Source organism: Myotis davidii, unplaced genomic scaffold (assembly GCF_000327345.1).
Source record: "Myotis davidii unplaced genomic scaffold, ASM32734v1 scaffold723, whole genome shotgun sequence".
NCBI classification, from domain to species: Eukaryota; Metazoa; Chordata; class Mammalia; order Chiroptera; family Vespertilionidae; genus Myotis; species Myotis davidii.
Window position 1 is genome coordinate 456,737 of NW_006294589.1, and position 20,217 is coordinate 476,953.

At 37.4% G+C, this 20,217-nt stretch overlaps 1 protein-coding gene across 3 annotated transcripts in view; it reads right to left on the bottom strand.

Annotated features, from left to right (window-relative positions):
- Nucleotides 1-20,217, bottom strand: part of SLC44A1 (solute carrier family 44 (choline transporter), member 1) — a 110,034-nt gene that overhangs the window by 52,981 nt on the left and 36,836 nt on the right. For all 3 annotated transcript variants that reach the window (XR_001514744.1, XM_006768730.2, XM_015567197.1), the window contains exons 4-10: nucleotides 17,413-17,503; nucleotides 8,739-8,908; nucleotides 6,772-6,861; nucleotides 4,732-4,871; nucleotides 2,671-2,857; nucleotides 1,543-1,708; nucleotides 630-786 (exon numbers count right to left, since the gene is read on the bottom strand). Coding sequence is in view for 2 of the 3 variants with exons in the window: in XM_006768730.2 (XP_006768793.1) it covers nucleotides 630-786; nucleotides 1,543-1,708; nucleotides 2,671-2,857; nucleotides 4,732-4,871; nucleotides 6,772-6,861; nucleotides 8,739-8,908; nucleotides 17,413-17,503 (1,001 nt within the window). In the remaining variant the exon portion in view is untranslated. The remainder of the gene's footprint in view (nucleotides 1-629; nucleotides 787-1,542; nucleotides 1,709-2,670; nucleotides 2,858-4,731; nucleotides 4,872-6,771; nucleotides 6,862-8,738; nucleotides 8,909-17,412; nucleotides 17,504-20,217) is intronic.

Here is a 20,217-nt window from a genome sequence, read left to right on the forward strand (position 1 = left end):
ATGTTAGAAAAACAAGAAATTTTAAAAGCACAAACTATGCTTCCAAGCTTCCATACCCACCCCCCTTTCCACTTAAAATGTACTGACTAAATTTTTTTTAATCAGTTCAACATTTGTTTAGTACCTATTGCATATAAGATATAGTGAGGTATAGAAGACCAGCAAGGAACTTACAATCTAGGAGGAGGAAAAAAAATGCTAAACACACAAAAAGATTAGAATCAAAATCTGACATAGGTACTAGTGCTATGAGAGTGGAGAACTGAGAGAGAGACATTTGCGAGACGGGAGGAATCAGGGGAGGTTTCTCGGAAGAGGTGTTATTTGAGCTAAGCCATGTCGATATGCATATTATTTCCACTATTGAGGAGAGGGAAGAGGTTCTAAAGAGGAAGGTGGTGAGTTGACACGGAGGAAGGGACACTTTTGGAAACCAGTGCTGTGATGGATTTTGCTTGAGCATATGGAGTGCAAGGGGGGCGGGGGCGGGGGCGAGGGAGGAAGAGCTGGGTTCCACTTTGTCAGGAATCTGAAGAAAACAATGGCAGCTTTGGACATGACGTCACTGGGTGCAGGAGTGAGGTCTGGAATATGCCCATGGAAAGTCCAGAAACGTATTTCCCCCTTACCTTTCCTTTCAGCTGACTGTGAATGTACATAAGGATCATTCGTGGAATCTTGACTAATGTGATGATGAAAGATCCTTTGGCCACAGTACCAAGGTGATAACGGACAAGACGATTCACTGATGCCAAAATAGGTGTAAACGGCAAATTCCTTTTATCCCTATTTTTAAAATGACCAAAAAGACAATTAAAACAGAGCCTAGGCCAGGAGGGAAACACAGGAATGTTTGGAGTGAAAAACTGGTTCATTTTTCTTACTGTAGCTTTATGACAAAAATGTCAAAGTAATATAGTACAACTAATATAAATGCTACACATGTACCATATAAAATTAATGTGTCATTTCTCTACAGTAGTGTCATGGGGTTCTTAAGCTCTAATATTTTAAGTTAAATACAACTGTGCTTTGAAAGCTCTTGGTAGTAAATACTTATGACATTAATTGTACAATCAGAAAATGGAACTTAAAAAGATGTTCAACCTGAACCTGGCACCTCATTACAACAGAAACAATAGGCCTACAACGGGTATTCAGCTCTGAAGTCAGGAAAGGGAGCCACACAATTGCTCTGATCCAAACAAATTAAAGAGGCTTGTTTTCCTTTGATGGACTTTCATATAAAGCCCAAGTACATAAGGCACTACACCACAGGATTCATTCTTCTGTTAAATATAATTTCTGTTATATCAGGGCCTGCAGTTCTGATTCATTTTTTAGAAAGTTTTAGAAAAGTGCAAAGAATAAAATAGCAACCACTTGTTTTCTTACCTCCCAGACAGATCAACTATCACATTTTGTCATGTTCACTTCCAACCACTTCTTAAAGAAATGACATTCTGACAAGCTTCAGTTCCAGTCCCTTCAGGCACAATTGCTTAGCTGATCTTAAGTTGTTGGACACGTATGAATTCTCACCTGGTAAAATAGTATGTCACCACCGCTCCTGCCACAGTCATCTGCTGACAGGCCAGAATGAATTCACTGATCCAAATCAGGCCCACCACATGGTACCACCACATGTACTGCAGAGGCCCCGAGACCCTGAACTCCACAAAGCCTTGGTCGTTCTTCACAGCGCTGCCTGGGCAAAGCAAGGAAGGGAAGAAGAATCACATAACGTCGAAACCACAAATCTGGCTATTTAATTTAAGAGACTGATTTACTTTCCAAGAACAGGTTCCTACACTCAAACCACAAACTTATAATCACAGTGCTATCTCATTAAGGGACAAAAATAATTATCAGTTGAAAAGTTGTGAAGCCAAATATTACCCAGTTAAACATTATGTTTTCTCCAAAGCCATGATATAGATATACAGCTTTTAAAATTTGTTCTGTTTGAGTATAGTTCTTACTACATTATCAGTTACTTAGTTTAAGCATGAATTTGCAAATAGCTCTTAAATTTTTTTTCAGAGCTATTACTTGTCTAATAATGACAGACCTAAATTCTTAGCAAGGTACAGAAATTCATATTCTATTCAATTGGCGAATGTGTGCTGAAAGGTCAGAGAAATTACATACAAGTGTGCTAACCTTACACTGCTCCTCACAATGAATTCCATTTAGATGTAGCCTTTGATGTAAAGTATGGCTACAAGCAAATCTGAGAGTCTATGAACTGAATCATCGCTAGGAGCTTTCGCTAGGTTCTGATCATTTCCAAACTAGAAAATCCCAAGGAAGCAAGTTGAGCTTTAGCTCTAACTGAGTTTTAAAGCAATTCCACAGTGGCATTACATTCATTCTTTCATCTGAGAATGGATCTAAATGTCTGAGGGACTAAAGGAGTTTACTTCAAATCCATGACCATCTCAAAACCAGGATGCAATTACAGGCCTTACCTGGTTGACACCCACTTTGCTAGGATGATAAAGCTCATGATTAGAAAATGGGTTACTGAAGAATCATAGCCCCTGCTAGTTCCGATGGCTATTAGAACTTAATCAATCAATGTCTGAAGACTTATATCTCTTTGATGTTTTAAATACGTTAATGCGAATCAGATTCATCCCTAAGAGAAAGAAGCAAATGTCTTCTTACCAGTAGTGCCAAGAAAAAGAAGTGTCATGATCCAGTACGCCCAAAACAGGACAAGGGCAAAGAAAGTCCAAAAGGGTTGGAAGACTAGCAGTGGCAAGTGAATGAAGACCTTGCCCGCCACGTGGAACAAGGCGATAGTGAGAGCAATGCGTTTGCGCATAAACAACATGATCAGGAACAAGATAACCTGTGTGGGGAGAATGGAGGGAAAAGGGTTAGTTACCATGTTAAACAGCAAAAACTGAAACTGGACAATGGTGGAAATTTTTACTGTAACACCTTCATTCTAAAACGTGGAAGTTCCATTCTCTGAATCCCAGGAATACTTTATCGGTCTGTATCTCTCTTGCAGCACTTATCATTTTCAACGGTATATTGAGAATGTCCTTTAAAGCTAAATGGACTTCTCAATTTTTTATTAAATCCTAGAATTTGTCTCACTTTTCCTTTTGCCACTCATTACCAAAATGTATGGTTTGTCAGGTAGGATGAAACACCTCCTTTATTTGAATAGATCTGTGCTTGTCACTTTGAAAAATAGGGGAGCAGCCATGGCTGGTTTTGTTCAGTGGTTAGAGCGTCAGCCTGTGGACTGAAGGGTCGCAGGTTTGATTCCAGTCAAGGGTACTTTGGTTGAAGGCTCGATTCACAGTGCATGTCGGGGTGTGTACAGGAGGCAACCAATGGAAGTGTCTCACTTTGATGTCTGTCTGTCTCTCCCCCTCCCTTCCATTCTCTTTAAAAAATCAATGAAAAAAATATCCTTGAGTGAGGATTAACAACAACAGCAACAACAAAACAACAAAAAAAGAAAAACAGAGGAGCGGACCACATGCTATGAGCACAGGAGCACTGGGGATATCTGGGCCTTGTCTCCCACTTAAGGCAAAAGCTCCTTAAGAACACGGCCCATGCCAGATTCACACTTTGTTCACCAGCCTCTATCCTCCTGCCCTGGTATAGATAATTGAGCTTAAAGATGATTAATAAATATTTGTATAATAATAACAAACATATATTTTTCCACCAGTGGCTTTATTTTTTTGTTTCTAATGCTAAATGTAAAGCTTGGGCCCAGCCAGGGTGGCTCAGCAGTTGAGCATCGACCCAGGAACCAAGAGGTCACCAGTTCGAATCCCAGTCAGGGCATATGCCTGGGTTGCGGGCTTGATCTCCAGTAGGGGGCATGCAGAAGGTAGCCAATCAATGATGTTTCTCTCTACCTCTCTCCCTTCCTCTCTTGCTAAAAATCAATTTAAAAATATGTTTTTTTTTAAAAAGCTTAGGATTATACCTAGAAGTGGAGGGAAATGTCTTTTTTATTTTTTTCAGAGAGGAGAAGGAGATGAACCAAAGAAATGCATATAGATGATTTACCCCCATGTTAATTTGTAATTTTACTGTACAGGTGCTAGGTAGCAAAGCTCACCTATATTTTTTGAAATAATGTTGTTAAAAGAAAAGTTTACAAGGAAAAATGGGAAATAATTAGTAAACAAATAAATGAAATGACGAGGTGACATTTCCTATCATACTTTTTAAAAATATATATTTTATTGATTTTTTACACAGAGGAAAGGAGAGGGATAGAGTTAGAAACATCGATGAGAGAGAAACATCGATCAGCTGCCTCCTGCACACCTCCTACTGGGGATGTGCCCGCAACCAAGGCACATGCCCTTGACCAGAATCGAACTTGGGACCTTTCAGTCCACAGGCCGACGCTCTATCCACTGAGCCAAACCAGTTAGGGCTAATCATACTTTTTTTATAGTAAAAAGAAAGTCTTTTTAAAGAAGTAACTACATTATCCTGTGACAATAAGAAATATTTTCTACTAGTAAATAATAATGTAAATATTCTAGGTGAAAATCCTCTCAAAAAGCAGGCTGTGCAGAGCAAAATGTTGCATCAGTAGCACTCACCAATTAGGGAAGCCAGCTGTGGGACAGAGATTTTATCTAATGAAGATCAAGGTTAGGCATGCCATAGCTAGAGGTGAGTTTCTCCTCCGTTAATGATCTCCTGTAAATAAAAGCATAAACCTGAACCTATACTCACCGTGAACACTGTAGCTGAAATGGCATAGATGAGGAGGGCCCGAAGATTGTCTTCAGCTATCTGGAGCTGCTCAGGAATAATTGTTTCTTTGGGAGACTTTCTTTGTTTTGCATATAGCCACCATAGTACACCTGTGCCACCTGGAGACAAAAAACACACACAACTGTTTTTGCAATAATTAGCACCTGAAAATGTGTTGACAAATCCTCAATTTTCTGGATCCATCATGAGACTAGTGCAGCAGCAATCCACTTGGCTGGGAGGCGCATAGCTATAACTTTTTTGCCAGTGAAAGGGGAGCTCTAATTGTTCCACTACCACCTTCTGTAGACACTCATAGACACTCACTAATCTTTCAGTACACCAAATACACTTCCTTCAACTGTACTGATTACTGACGTTGAAGCTGAGATAGAAAGTACCCCAAGTGGAGCTGGCTACAAAGAGAGCCTCAGCATCGGTTTAAGCTAGAGATCCTGGAGGGAGCAAGGAAGGGTCACAGAAATCAGCAACGAAGCCGAGAAAGACAAAGATCTTCTCTGCGTACACATCGGTCACCCTAGCACCGAGCGCCGACAGTCATGCAGCGGATGAAATATTTGTACAATGAATAAATGAAGATCAAAAGAGTAGTTCCCACCAAAGATGAAAACAAAGGCAGAAAATCTTTGACAGTGGTGGGTGCGAGGGATGGGAACTTTTATCTCTAGTGCTGGTTCAGATTCCGAGAACTGGACTGAAGACAGAGGCAAACCCTTCGTTTAATCCATTCAGCAAATATTTTGAGTGTCACAGCCGTGGGCAAACTACGGCCCGCGGGCCGGATCCGGCCCATTTGAAATGAATAAAACTAAAAAAAAAAAAAAGACCATACCCTTTTATGTAATGATGTTTACTTTGAATTTATATTAGTTCACACAAACACTCCATCCATGCTTTTGTTCTGGCCCTCCGGTCCAGTTTAAGAACCCATTTTGGCCTTTGAATCAAAAAGTTTGCCCACCCCTGGAACAGGATCTCCTGTTCTAGGGGTTGGGGATAGAGCAGTGAACAAAGCCAAGTCCCCACCCTCACCCCTCATGAAGCTTCATACATAGCAATGGGGAAACATAAAAATAGGGGGGAAAGTAAAAACATAGCATATAAAGTCTAAGAACAAAGTCATCTAGTAAGAGGGACAGAAAGTGCTGGCACTGGGAAAGCACTGTAATTTTATATAAGATGGGTAAGCAGGGCCTCACTGCTGATGGATTTGAACAAAAGAAAAACAGGAAGAGAAAAATCTATGAAACTAAGAAAAGAGTGTACTAGGCAAGAGGTAAATTCTAAAAAAGAAGATATAGCATGTAAAAATTAAAAGTTTTATTTTCTTCTCTATATTTCTATTTTCTACCACGGAAGTAGTTAGATACCATGAGTAGTTATCACATTTATAAGTGGGAAGGGGAAATTAAAAAAAAAAAAAGACAATAAACACAGAAGGCCCAGAAAGTTTCATTACAAACAGTAAACAAAATAGAATGTCAATAGACAGAAAAATGATAATGAAATTTTACACACACACACACACACACACACACTCTTATTCTGCCAGAAACACTTTTCAAACAGAAAGAACTTCAACACCTTACAACGGCTGATTCAGACCTTACAAAGTGCCAGATAAAAGAAAAGGATTCCTTCACTTGCTTGGCAGAGAACATTGCAAGAATCAAGTGAAAATTAAAGAGCCAGAAGCCAAACAGAGCCTCAATTGCTATCTTTTCTCTTGGGTTCTTCCCCCCAGATTAAAAAAAAAAGTTAGCTCCTTTAAAAAATAATCTCCATTTGCCAATGACCTCACCTTTTTATTTGATTTATTGATCTCAGCATGACCTAACTTCAATGTCATCCACTTATCAGTCTTTTTACAGTTTAAATTAATGCAAAGCAGAAATTTTTTTTTTAAATAATCAAAGTAGTTCCAAACTGAGGCAGTGTCAGAAGCAAGCTTTAATTCTCAGTTCTAATTACTGAAAAACAAAGAAGTAAGCAGCTTACCAAGTGACCCCAGTATGACCAGAATTGTCACGATCCACACAAGTACTCTTGATATATACCTGATTATCACCATCAAAATCATGGATAGAACTGCAGGGAAGATAAATAGAAAACATGTAGAATATTATTTGGAAAACACTGGAAAATATAAAGATAAATTCTTTCAGCTGTTTTCTCCCATGGAAATAATTTGTTGCTATTGACAAGTTCATGATCCCAATTTAGGTAACAAAGGAAACAGGTTGCTTTTGCACTGACTTTGGTACTTGTGCCACTTGAAACCACAGGCACCTAAGGTGGCTGAATAAACACAGAAAAGGATACATGCAAATGCACATGGTGACTCAAAAACAGCACAGGACTGTTGTGAATTCACAACAGAAAGGCATCAGAGCTCACATGCAAACACACATGCCAACACACAAAGTGCGGAGAATGACATGTCATGTTGGGTGACCAGAAAAATTCTCACATGTGGAGAGAGAGAGAGAGGCAGTTAAATTAGGTGCTACACTTCCTTGAGTAATTTATGCATTTTAGGACCAATTTCTCTGATGGTTGGTCTATAAACTAGATGGTATTTTATCTTTTTTCTGGTTGTTTCTCCTCTGAAATTCCAAGAGATGGTCTGGCCCTATGGGACAATATCCTGAAGCCTACTGAAGCCAAAATTCCTCTGGCCTCAAAGTTTGAGTTATTTAGTCAACCCTTTTACCCATCCCCAGCTAAATTCCAACATGCTAAAATACTGAGTGAAAAATCTCAAAAAAGAAAGTGGGGGGATTTAGCCCATTTTATGGGGAAATTTGTTGTTGAAATCATAATTTGTTCACCTTTTAATTATCTAAAGGCCCACTTCACAAAACAAATGGACAAACATCTTAAACCTCATAAGAGAACCACTCTAAGAAAAAGCTGGAATTCCAATGACTTAACATTATTATCACTATTTTTAAGGTTTAAATTTTTTTTCTTGGTAAAGAATTCAACTATTTCAGAAACCAAATAATTTTTATATAAAACTGGGCTAATAGTCAAGCTTTTATGGGCCATTCACAAAGCCAACAAAATTAAGATCTGTGACTAGGTGACATTATTAGGATACTCACTTCTGCAATAAATGTACAGGAACCAAAAACAGATTGGAGCATTTCAAATATCATAGAAATAGCTTCACATATGGTCAGGCTTTTTATCAACTGAGTCAAGTACTACACCTAAGCAAAAAGAAAAGACTCTCTAATGACAAGATGGAAATAGAGCTAGTCTTCCAGATGACTACCAGTATACTTGTTAACAGGCATAACTATCGTTTTACGTAAAAAATGAAATGGTCGTTTGGTTCCTACCAGTTTCCTTCTCCCTTATTAAAAAAGTCTATAAATTCTAATATGGCTACATATAGTTCTGCGATAATATAGGGTGTTTACATCTTGAAAATAACAGTTTTATTTGATTATATTATCTATTTATTGATGAGAAAACTCAATGGCTAACAAGTGGAGATTTTCTAATTTTCCCAGCAATAGAGTGATACTATGACCTGTTGCATGGGGGATGGGGAGGGTTAAATATCTGATCAATCAGAAATCTATGTTCTTTGATGGAAATATATATAGAAAATATGTGGCCTCTTTTTATAAGCGAATAAACCAAAAGATTAGATTCATAACTAAAAACAAAGGGGCATTGATTTGTTAAAAGAAGTCTCCTGCTATAACGTTAAAGGTTATTATAGACTTAGTAACCAAAGTTTGGAGAAAACACTAGTTTTCTCCAATGAGAGGAAAAGAACAGAAATGAGTTTCAGATATATATAACTATATATAATCTGAAACAGTTATTTTGGCTATGGGAAGTGAAACATTTTACAAGTATCCCCAGTTGTATTCATATTTTTGGTTAAAAGACAAAACAGTCTTCTGCTGCAGTACTATGCAATAGCTAATAATGAGAAAAACAATTACCTAGTGATAACAAGCAAAGTCCCAATATAATTTCTTTGCTGGCCATTACTCCACTAATCAGCCTGTGTAAGACACTATTGTCACTGACAAAGGTGATCAGGGCCTCTGCAAACTTGGCATAGCAGGAAATGTTCACAGGAGCACAGCGATGGAAGAATGGAATAGGTGCACTGGTGACACAAGAAAAAAAAATCAGAAAAAAAATTACTCCTACTTAATATAAATGCCACATCAAACACACAAATGAAAGGTGAATGTGACTGCAATACACTCCACCCTCCACACGTCATATGGGAGCTAAGAGCTGTGAGCTTAATGCTATGAAGATGACTGTCATGGGCAGTGATGCAACTCTTACCACAAACCTTATCAAAGAGGGTGGAGTGCATATTCCAACAGAAGACATTACCCTCCCCTTCTGAAAAGAAACACACACACATACACACACACATACACACAGATACAACCTCCAGAAGCAAACCCAAACACTTGAACTCCTCAGCCTACACATCTATCAGTCAAGGGGTACATGACAAAACTTACAAATGTATCTTTCATTGAAGTGAAAATGAATTTTTGCCATAAGCTATTTAAAAATAAAAACACACCTGGGCTTTTGCTTGAAATGTGCCCCTGTTAATGGAATGGTCTCCTCTATCAGAACGACATACAAAAACCTTAAATTTAAAAAGATGTTTGGGCACAAGCTTAGGAATTCCTGTAAACTAAGTCATACTGAGGCATGTGCATGACTTAATCAGCATAATCTGCAGCTATGTAAAACAATAACCATGAATACTCATGTATGGAAATAAGGATGATGTAAGAGCACAAGGGGGAAATATAACCAAAAATATGTATCTAATGTGATGATGGCATCTCTGTATAAAAGATATATAGATATGAATCAGGACAAAAAAATATAAGCAAATGAAAAATCTCTATTTGGTAGTATTATGGGATTTGGGGCTATTTGCTTTCTTTTTATATGTTTTTACTTTAAGATTATTAGTGTCCAAAAATGAGGTAATCTGCTGCTTCAGGCTTGTATGGACTGCATTTTACTTGTGAAGGAACATAGCTATGTGTGCACCATGACATTAATCAGGTTTGTTACTAACATGGTTCTACTTTACCTTCTGAGAGGATGGTATACATCTAATCACTAAGAGATTTTAAACAAAGCTCTATGAACATGCCCTCAGCTGAGATTTCTTTGGATTCTAAGACAGCTCTATGTGTGTATCAATGCATGAATACACATTTACGTGTGCATTAAGTTAGATTTTAGCCATTGCTAATGTAAATCCCACATCTTCAGAATTATTTGTGGGGCTGTTAGTCACAGTTCTAATATACCATTTTGACTAGAATGATATAACTATGTTCTTATTCTTGGTTGGCACTGTATGTGGGTCAAATCAGTAGATAAGATTACATGGTTGAGCATCAGATTCTAAGGTTTCTAATCTCAGCAAAGCAACTTTGTATGACCACAAGCAAAGTACCATCCTAGTTTCCTTCCTCAAATGTTGATCAATAAGCACCACTGGGAGTGAGAATAAGCAACGTCTTCCACACTGGTAAACTTCATGGAACAATAAGACAATATAACTTTAAAGAACTTGCCTTACCTTAGTTATGCTTCAGTAAAATGTAGCCCAAAATGATGTGACAATTTGACATAAATGTTTATTTGTAAAAATTTGCCTCTTGTGATCAATGGGTGTATCTGTGTATACCTCTAAAATGGTGTTAGTAAAATAGTTTTAATGAAAGCTAATACCAAAGATTTGATATTTTGGCAGAAACTGCAGAAAGCCGAAGCATTCTGAGTAATGCCTGTATTAAGGGTATGCAAATCATAGTTGTTTTTTCACTAAAAGTTGTTTCGCTAATGATATACAAAGATGTTAAATTACAGAATACTTTTAAATGAGCTGGACTTAGACATATTATAAGAAAAAAGATAAAATAGGATTAACTATAAATTCCTAAGCCAATAGAGAAGTGGTTCTCAACCTTCCTAATGCCTTGACCCTTTAATACAGTTCCTCATGTTGTGGTGACCCCCAACCATAAAATTATTTTCGTTGCTACTTCCTAACTGTAATTTTGCTACTGTTATGAATCGTAAATATCTGACATGCAGGATGTATTTTCATTGTTACAAATTGAACAGTATTAAAGCATAGTGATTAATCACAAAACAATATGTAATTATATATGTGTTTTCCGATGGTCTTAGGCGACCCCTGTGAAAGGGTTGTTCGACCCCCAAAGGGGTCGCAACCCACAGGTTGAGAACCGCTGTAATAGAGGCTGATTTAGGGGAAAGAAACCGTTAAACTGGTAACTTTGTTGGGACCTACAACTGTTTTTCATTTTTGTGTGTGTATGTGCGTGGTTGTTTTTTCCTGATGCTGTCTAGATACTGTTACTACCAGGTTAATGTCCGCATCTAAGGAAGTCTAACCCTATGTTTAACTAGGCGTGGTTCTCCAGCCTGCAAAACTAAAGTCCTCTCGGGTCCATGATTATATACATCTTCACTTGCCTTATTACCCCATCATCTCTGATGCAGCCTCTGTTTAACTCACTTGCCTCCAACCTTAAACATAAAATAGATCTATCTTAAGGGTACTACCGATGTCTTTTTCTCATACTTAATCCCACCAATTTGTTGGCCCTGCTTTCCTGTTTCCCTTTTCCTGTCAGATAACCATAGTGAACTTGATCCCCTGGCCAGAGATGGCTATACCTACAGCTCCCATATCCTAACAGGATGTTTTTTGTTTTTTTAAAAATATTCTTATCGATTTCAGAGAGGAAGGGAGAGGGAGAAAGAGATAGAAACATCAATGATGAGAATCACTGATTGGTTGCCTCCTGCATGCCCCCTATTGGGGATTGAGCCCACAACACCGGCACGTGCCCTGGACCGGAATAGAACTTGGGACCCCTTCAATCCGCAGGCTGACCCCTCTATCTGCTGAGTCAAACCAGCTAGGGCCTAACAAGATGTTGATGTATTTTTATACTCAAAGAAACACACATCATTTCTAAAGAGAGTGAAGCCTGTGATAAAAGAAACCTGGACTAGGGTTCAAAAGCCCTGGGCGATTCTCCTAACATGACAGAGTTGTACATCACTCCACCTCTCTTTCTCAGTTTTTCCATCTGTGAGGTGAAAAGGTAGGAATAAGTCCTCTGTCTTTTCTGATATGAATAGTAATAACAATAATATTATGCCTACCCAGAAATGAATGAATGATTCTAAGTTCATAGAAGCAGCAAGCTCAGTATCTTTAGTATGTTTCTGCTTTTCAGACTTAGAATGAGAACAGATTATTTGAAAAGGGAAGGGTTCTTCTGTTAAAATTCAAATCCTTCATTTTTTTAAAGAGAAAAGACTGAATAATACCTGCTCTGAACTTACCCTTTCTCGTCATTTTTATAATGTATATAAACACATGCAACTGAAGAGGGTACTTTTACACGTATCCCTCAAAGAAATGAAGCACAATAACAATAGCCCGTTGCCTTATCATTCAATCTATGTCAGTTAAGGAAAAAAATCCTGACAGCTCTAAATTTGAAGGTTATAAAATTAGCACAAGCTGATTAACTACATTTTTTAGCTGACGGTCAAAATCTGCTCTCACTGGTACAGAGTAATAGAAATAGAAGGCAAAGGGGAAGATAATATCTGGACAGAGTAGTAAGAAATGAAGTTAAACACAGCTTTAAAGTAAAAAGCATTAGATCCCTTTATATGTCATTCTTTTTTTCACCTCTTCCCCCCAAATAATTCCACCATCCACGAGTAAATGTTTAAATTGTTTCCTTATTTTAAAATCTATATAATCGTGGCATTATGGTTTGTCTTATATTTTACTATTTAAATCCCATGTGATCTAATGAATTTAGGATTAGATGAGTTAGCTGATTTCATCTACCTCTCAGAAAATAATAATTCTGAGAACCTAGTATATGAGACCATTTCTGCTTTAGTGACTAACCTACATGACATATTCTGTGCTTCTTAAGAGGACAAGCATAAAGAATTATATTTGCAGTAAGTTTTACTACTTTTCGAAGCCCACAGAACATTGAATCTTTAAGAAGTCAATGTTGTTCCATTAGGAACTGTTGCTGTTTCACATTATTGAAATATTAGTGAACAAGAACAAAATGAATTTATAATGAGTCTTTTAAAGACTTTTAAAAAAATGATCCACTCATAGGAGAATTGTATCTTACCTTGGCAAACAGACTGTCCATTTGCCTTTAAGCCGAGACTATCACAATTAATGAGGTCCCTCAAAGTATGCCTAATATCTCTTCTCCATATGCCTTCAGAAGAGAAGACAGGTGTTGGCATCTCACACAATTATTTTATTAAACTTCAGGTTATAAAACAGAAAACCAAAAGCCATAACTCATAGAGGCAGACAATAGACCAGTGGTTACCAGAGGGGAAGGGGTGTGGAGGGAAGGTGAAATGAGTAAAGAGGGGTCAGTTATACGGTGACAGATGGAAACTAGACTTTGGTGGTGAGCATGATATGATATACACACAGATGACGAATTATAATGTTGCATATCTGAAACTTATATAATGTTATAAAGCCAATGTTACCTCAATTAAAAAAACAACCTCAGGTTATAAATAAACAATTACACCTGATTTCTAACTAAAGGGTTTATTTAAGAACGAAGAAAAATATAGAGGATTCTGGCAATATCTCCAAAGCACAGAAAAGGTAGGAAAAGAGTAAGTCAAGAATCTAATGGCAATATGAAATGGTTTTCATACATTTCATTTATTTTTTTCTCTTCTCCCATTCCTGTAGTCTCTCTTTAAAATACAAACAACCACCCCCCGCCCCCGCCCAAAACAACAACAACAACGAACTGTAGGATAGACTTTACAAAATATTAGATTCAAATTCTGATTCCCAACAATTAGTTGTATGCCCTTGAATAACTCATTTAATCTCTCTTATATTCTATTTCCTCATCTACAAATTGGGACAATATCCTTATAGGCTCTTGTGAGGATTAAATGACATTATACATATGAGTAGCTTAATATGGTAGCTGGCATACAGGAGTTGATTTATAAATGTTAATTTACCTTGAATAAAAAAAATTACCTTGAATCCTTCACTTTAAAAATAAATAGATAACATTTTTTTTCTTGGCTGTTAGTTTACCATCTCTATTATTATGTTATTAACTCCCCATCATCCAGCATCCTTTCTGGTATCCAGAGGTACCTAAATCAATGTTGGATGAATAAACTGAATTTATGTAATCCGTTCCTACTATTTCGATTTTCTCTGTCTATACCTAAACCTTTAAACATTGTAAGTGTACAGACTAGCTTGTCTCCTTATTGCTTAACATGTCACCAACAGAGAGTTATGAATTTGAGTAAAATTAGCCTGCTATATTTGGTCAAACATTTAATTAACTCATCCCTAATGCCTTGGCAGGGCCAGACCAAATAATTTTACAGGCCTTATATAGCCCATGGGCTGGACGTTCCCCACCCCTGCTCTAGAGGTTGAGAGAAATAATACTATCAAGCCAAATGCCAAGCACAATAATGGGTGTGTCACACATATTATTGTTTTTAATTCTTATAATTCCATGGCAGAGGTATTAAATTCCCATTTCACATGAGGAAACTTTGTTTACAGAGAGATTAAGAGACTTGCTCAAGCTGACCAATAGAACGTGGTGACAGAGAATTCACTCCGCCCCCCACCTCCCCACCCCAAATCACTTCCAGGCCTATCTGGGCTCAAAGTGCAGCTCTTTCTGTCCCACTAGGGTGCTCCCAGGAGGATAAAAAAGAGATACAAAAGATGCCAAGAGCCATTTGCCTGCATCACAAGTTTGCCTAGAGCAATATATATATATATACTAGAGGCCCAGTGCATGAATACGTGCACAGGTGGGGGGTCCCTCGGCCTGGCTGGCGATCTGGGCCAATTGGGGCAGTCTTCCGCCCAGATCAGGGCCCAGGGCCCATCAGGGCGAGCAGGCCTGGGGGAGGGGCCGCAGGAGGTTGGCCAGCGGCTTGCCCTGATTGGGGCCATAGCGGTGGGCCGGCGTGGGGCGGCAGTGTGGGAGGTTGGCTGTGGGAATGCACTGACCACCAGGGGGCAGCTCCTTTGTTGAGCGCCTGCCCCCTGGTGGTCAGTGTGCATCATAGCGACTGGTCAACTGGTCGTTCAGTCCTTTGGTTGCTTAGGCTTTTATATATATAGATATATTCATCATGTACAAAAACAGTCCCTAATTTTTTTAAGGACAGAGTTTCTTGGGGACAGAGACTAGATCTTAGTCGACTTTTTAGATTTGGTATCTAATATTATTGTGAAACAAGGTAGTGTCCCACGTGTTTTATTAAAACCAATTTATTCTGTTTTCTGATCCTTTCACCTTGCTTGCCAAATAGTAAATAATAATATTTATAATTTACCTTCCTCCTATCAACTATTTCTTCTCCTCTGTTTTCTAATAGGCTGAGTTCAGATAAAAGTGGTAAGACACTTAGATTATAAGGGTCTTTAAATAAAGGATAAACATATTATATAGTCAGTTTTCGGATAGTATAAGTCAGTGATGGCGAACCTATGACACGCGTGTCAGAGGTGACACGCAAACTCATTTTTTTGGTTGATTTTTCTTTGTTAAATGGCATTTAATATATAAAATAAATACCAAAAATATAAGTCTTTGTTTTACTATGCTTGCAAATATCAAAAAATTTCTATATGTGACATGGCACCAGAGTTAAGTTAAGGTTTTTCAAAATGCTGACAAGCTGAGCTCAAAAGGTTCGCCATCACTGGTATAAGTTCATCATTGCATCTTGGATTACTGACACATTAGTGGATGACCTTGTTAGAAGCCAAGTCTGTCCATCTCTAAAATCTAAGCCCCTCTTACTACGAGGCTTTGTCTTTTGGGGCATGCCCTTAGGATGCTGTATGTGAGATGTGTATGTCTGTGCAGCCAAGATTAAAACACCTCAAATAACCAGAAATAGGCAGCCCCCAACATGGTAGAATCAGAGATCAGAGACGGAGGAGAATTTGTGGTATGAGCTGCCCCCAACCCATACTGTATAGGAGCAGAGCCTCATTCTCAGACCAAGGCTCTCTGGTCATGCTTTTAGGATACATTTATGGCTTAAAATAGTGACTTTACTCAAACTATGCATTTAAAACAGGCTTTAACAGTTCAGTGAGATAAAGCTTTTCTTACATTGATAAATTTTCTCCAGAGACTCTATTCAAAGGACCTCTACTTCTTTACTGTGATAGCCTCCCCAATATTCTCAATTTTCACAAATGGAGTCTCCTTACCTATTAGTCTAAGCCCATAATTTGTAGATCCCTTTTATTTAATATCTTATAAAACAGTCCCTTCATTTTTACGTCCAAAGGCTTAAAATTTTAACATCAATAGCAACTTGACAAGACTAAAAGCTGAAATCAATTTAATGGATATGTCCTTTGTCTACTTTTCAACAGAAAATTTCAAATTCAAGTTAATAACACACAAATCACACCTATAAGCAATCCAAAGGAAAATAGACATGACTGTCAAAATTTTAAGCAATAGCTTGCTATAATATACTGAGATACAATAAAAGTGGTTCAATTCAGTATTCCTAGAGAAGTTGACTCATGTCAGACACGGTTAGTGATACATGCAAAGGTTCTTAAGACCAGACGTGTTCTAAATCCTGTATGCCCAATTCTGAGGACATTTTCTACAGTGTTTGAAAATTGATCTTCTTTTTAAAAAAATTTTTTTTTATTGATTTCAGAGAAGAAAGGAAGGGAGAGAGAGATAGAAACATCAATAATGAGAGAAAGAATCACTGATTGGCTGCCTCCTGTGTTTCCCCCACCAGGGATGAGCCCAGAATCTGGGCATGTGCCCTGACTGGGAATTGAAACCTGATCTCCAGGTTCACAGGTCAACGCTCAACCACTGAGCTACACCAGCTGGGCTATCTCCTTTCTTATAAATCTATTTACCAGTATAAATTTTAAAATTTGATTTACTTATAACTACCGTGAGATTATTTCTCATCCTTGTATCCATTATATGCAGTAGGTACTTAATAATAAATGTCTGTTGAATAAGACCTTGGATAAGATATGCAAACAGCCTATAGCAGAGAACGTACCTGAAGGATATAGCCTGAAATAAACTAAGGAGAACAATCACTGCCATATATATTTTTTTAATTTTCAAAATAAATTGAAAAATAATCCTCATAAGTATTTGTAGGATCAATTTCAGAAAATCTTTGGACTGTGAGGCTTGGCTTCTAAGTTTACCGCAGATTTTATGATTCGGCAATTTTGTATACTTAAATATTAAGGCATTAAAAAAAAGGGGGAGCCCCCACAAGAAATGTAAAATACCTGATAATAAGAAAAGTTGTTTGCCTGTGTGTGTGTTTTTTTTAAGATGTAAATTAGATGCTATTATTTCTACTACTACTTTTAAATTTTTGATGTAAAAGTACTGGACCTAGACAACTGGTATCATCAAGTGACCCTTTTCTCAGAATAACATACAGCTTACAATCTACCTATGAAAACAAAAGTCACAAGTTAACAAATACGATAACATTTACCTCGCTGGAACTGGTAGTTTGGGGCAAAGAGAAGACGCTTTTGAAGATGTATATTCAGAAGGCTTTAGCTTGTAGTGACATAGTGCTGAGCCTGTTGAAAGAAAGTTAAACGTTAGCAAACAGAGTCTGAGTAAGTTCTCTTATTAAGGCACTTTAATTTTATTTTGTATGTGAATGTTAATTCAACATATATAACTTTCAAACATTATATAATCACAAAGAATCTGATTTGGTCTATGGTATTGGTCCTCCATCATTTAAAACGTTTCTCCTGCAGTAACTTACATACAAATTTTAAGTGATAATATTAAGGGTAATAACAAGTACTAGAACTACCTTTATTGGGTGATTGCTGCCTGCCATATGTCAGGAGATATATATTTCTTTTTAAAAAAATAATCAACTGCAATTCTAACTGACCAAACTGCATCCAAGAATGTCTCTAAACAAATGAACCAAAGAAACATGATTAAATTCTTCTGTTGAAGAAACCAAGAGTTTTTGCCAGCCCTACTGCTTCTGAGGATTAGGCCAAGCACCCCATTCCCAAGGTTGGTTCTGTGCCCCACCCAAGTTTCTCATCTCAAGAGGAGGGCTGGGAGTGGAGGTGGGAACGGGGAACCTGTCCCCTCCTCCCATATGCTGGGAACTCTTAGGAAGTTACCGGTGGGGTAAGCCTCTCCTCTCATCCCATAAATATTAATTGTATCTTTTACTATAACCCTATAAGGCAGGTATGTATTATTAAACCCACTTTATGGAGAAGGAAATAGAGGCTAAGAAATAAGGTAAATAACTTGCCCCAAATGACACAGCTACTAAGCAGTAGAGGTCTAGATCTCTTTGACCACAAAACCCACATCCAATTACATAGGCTGCTTCTCTTTCCTATGCTTTCCATTACTATTTAAAATTATTGCCCAGAGCACATGCACATTCAGATAATACATTACGTTTTTCTTATTTAAAAGGCAAGAAATGATAATTAAACTGAACAAATTGATTAAACTGGTAAACTGATAAAAGAATCCTCAATTTTCAGATAGTTTAAAACAACTTAAATTCAATCCTAGATTGGTTATGCAACCATCTATTTCTCTGATTATATGGCTAATAGTTATCTACACAATATAGAAAATTCAGATGAATACAATCCACCAAATTGATAAATATTTTAATAACTTGTAATATAGCAGCTAAAATATTGTAAGGCTCATTGTACAATATATATTGTTAACTGAGGAGATTTAGACTATAGTCTAATTTTTCCAATGACCTACAGCCTTATATCATGTAAATTTTTCTATTTCATTAGTTGACATTTTTATCCACTTCTTTTTTTTTTAATATATTTTATTGATTTTTTACAGAGAGGAAGGGAGAGAGATAGAGAGTTAGAAACATCGATGAGAGAGAAACATCGATCAGCTGCCTCCTGCACACTCCCCACTGGGGATGTGCCCGCAACCCAGGTACATGCCCTTGACCGGAATCGAACCCGGGACCTTTCAGTCCGCAGGCCGACGTTCTATCCACTGAGCCAAACCGGCTTCAGCGACATTTTTACTAGATTACTAATTTGGTCAAATACTTTATTATTAAATAGAAATAGGATTAACTTTGCATTTATGCTATAGAAAAAAATGGACTTTTTAAATGTACCACCACAGGAAAAGTGTAAAATGTAATGTGAAGTGAAAATGGTGGATTTTCACACTGAAATAATTACAGAAACATCATGTAAGGACGTGAGAAGAAACTAGAAGGAAATACAAAAAAAGATTTGTTGGGACAACACAACTAGAAGTGATTTTACTTCATTTATATCTTGTTCTATCAAACAATAAGATCTTAGAAAGCCACAAACCTGCATTTACTTCAGTAATACTGCCCCCAAACCAGCAACCAACTTGTCAAGTGTTTAAATATGTGGGCTGTAATAGCATACTTACATAAATACATGTACCATCTATTTTATGTAAAGATAATTGAAGAGGTACTTGAAAGTTACAGGGCACTGTTCTTCAAGTTTCTTCATCTTCTTAAGATAGTCTCAATAGGAAACTAAGTTTTTGGAATTATTTTTAAGCATTCTTTTCCATTGTCATGACTACTTAAGTTCGCAAAATATTAAAAACCCACCTCTTCTGAAATTAGTCTTTCCTGTATGAAGATAATGCCACCTGACTACACTTAAAGCAATGGCAAGCAAACATTTCAGATTAATCCCTAAAATAGCTGGGAGTCCTATTATGGAATTGCACATGAAAAAAAAAATAGCAACTGTGCCAATAACTGCTGGGCACCCAATGTGATCAACTTCCTGATCTGAATTGTCAACTTACTTCTTTCAGAGTCCAAGATGGAATTGATTTGCACAGTATAAAAGGCCCTTAACTAAAACACTTTGTGTCGGAGCGGTCAAACACTGCTCCACCTGAATTCTGGGAACATAATCTCCACCCCCCACTCTCTCTCCATTTAAAAAAGGAGGTCAAAAGGTGCAACAGAGTTCAGTTTTATAAATACTTTCCTAGGATAATGCTCAGGGAAAGGATAACAGCCTTATATCTGATGGTATTCTGGGACACAGGCCAGTACTAAATAGATCCTGTACTAAATAGATTAAAGGAGAAAGATCTTTACAATGTGCTAGTTGTAACAATCAGAAGAAACCTTATACTGCTTCCTGTTCAAAGGGCTGATGGACAGAGAAGCCTCAATGAAGAATATTAAGACAACCCAATAATGGCAAACATTTTACAGTTGCTGTTTTTCTTCCCATGCTTATTAGCTAATGCATTT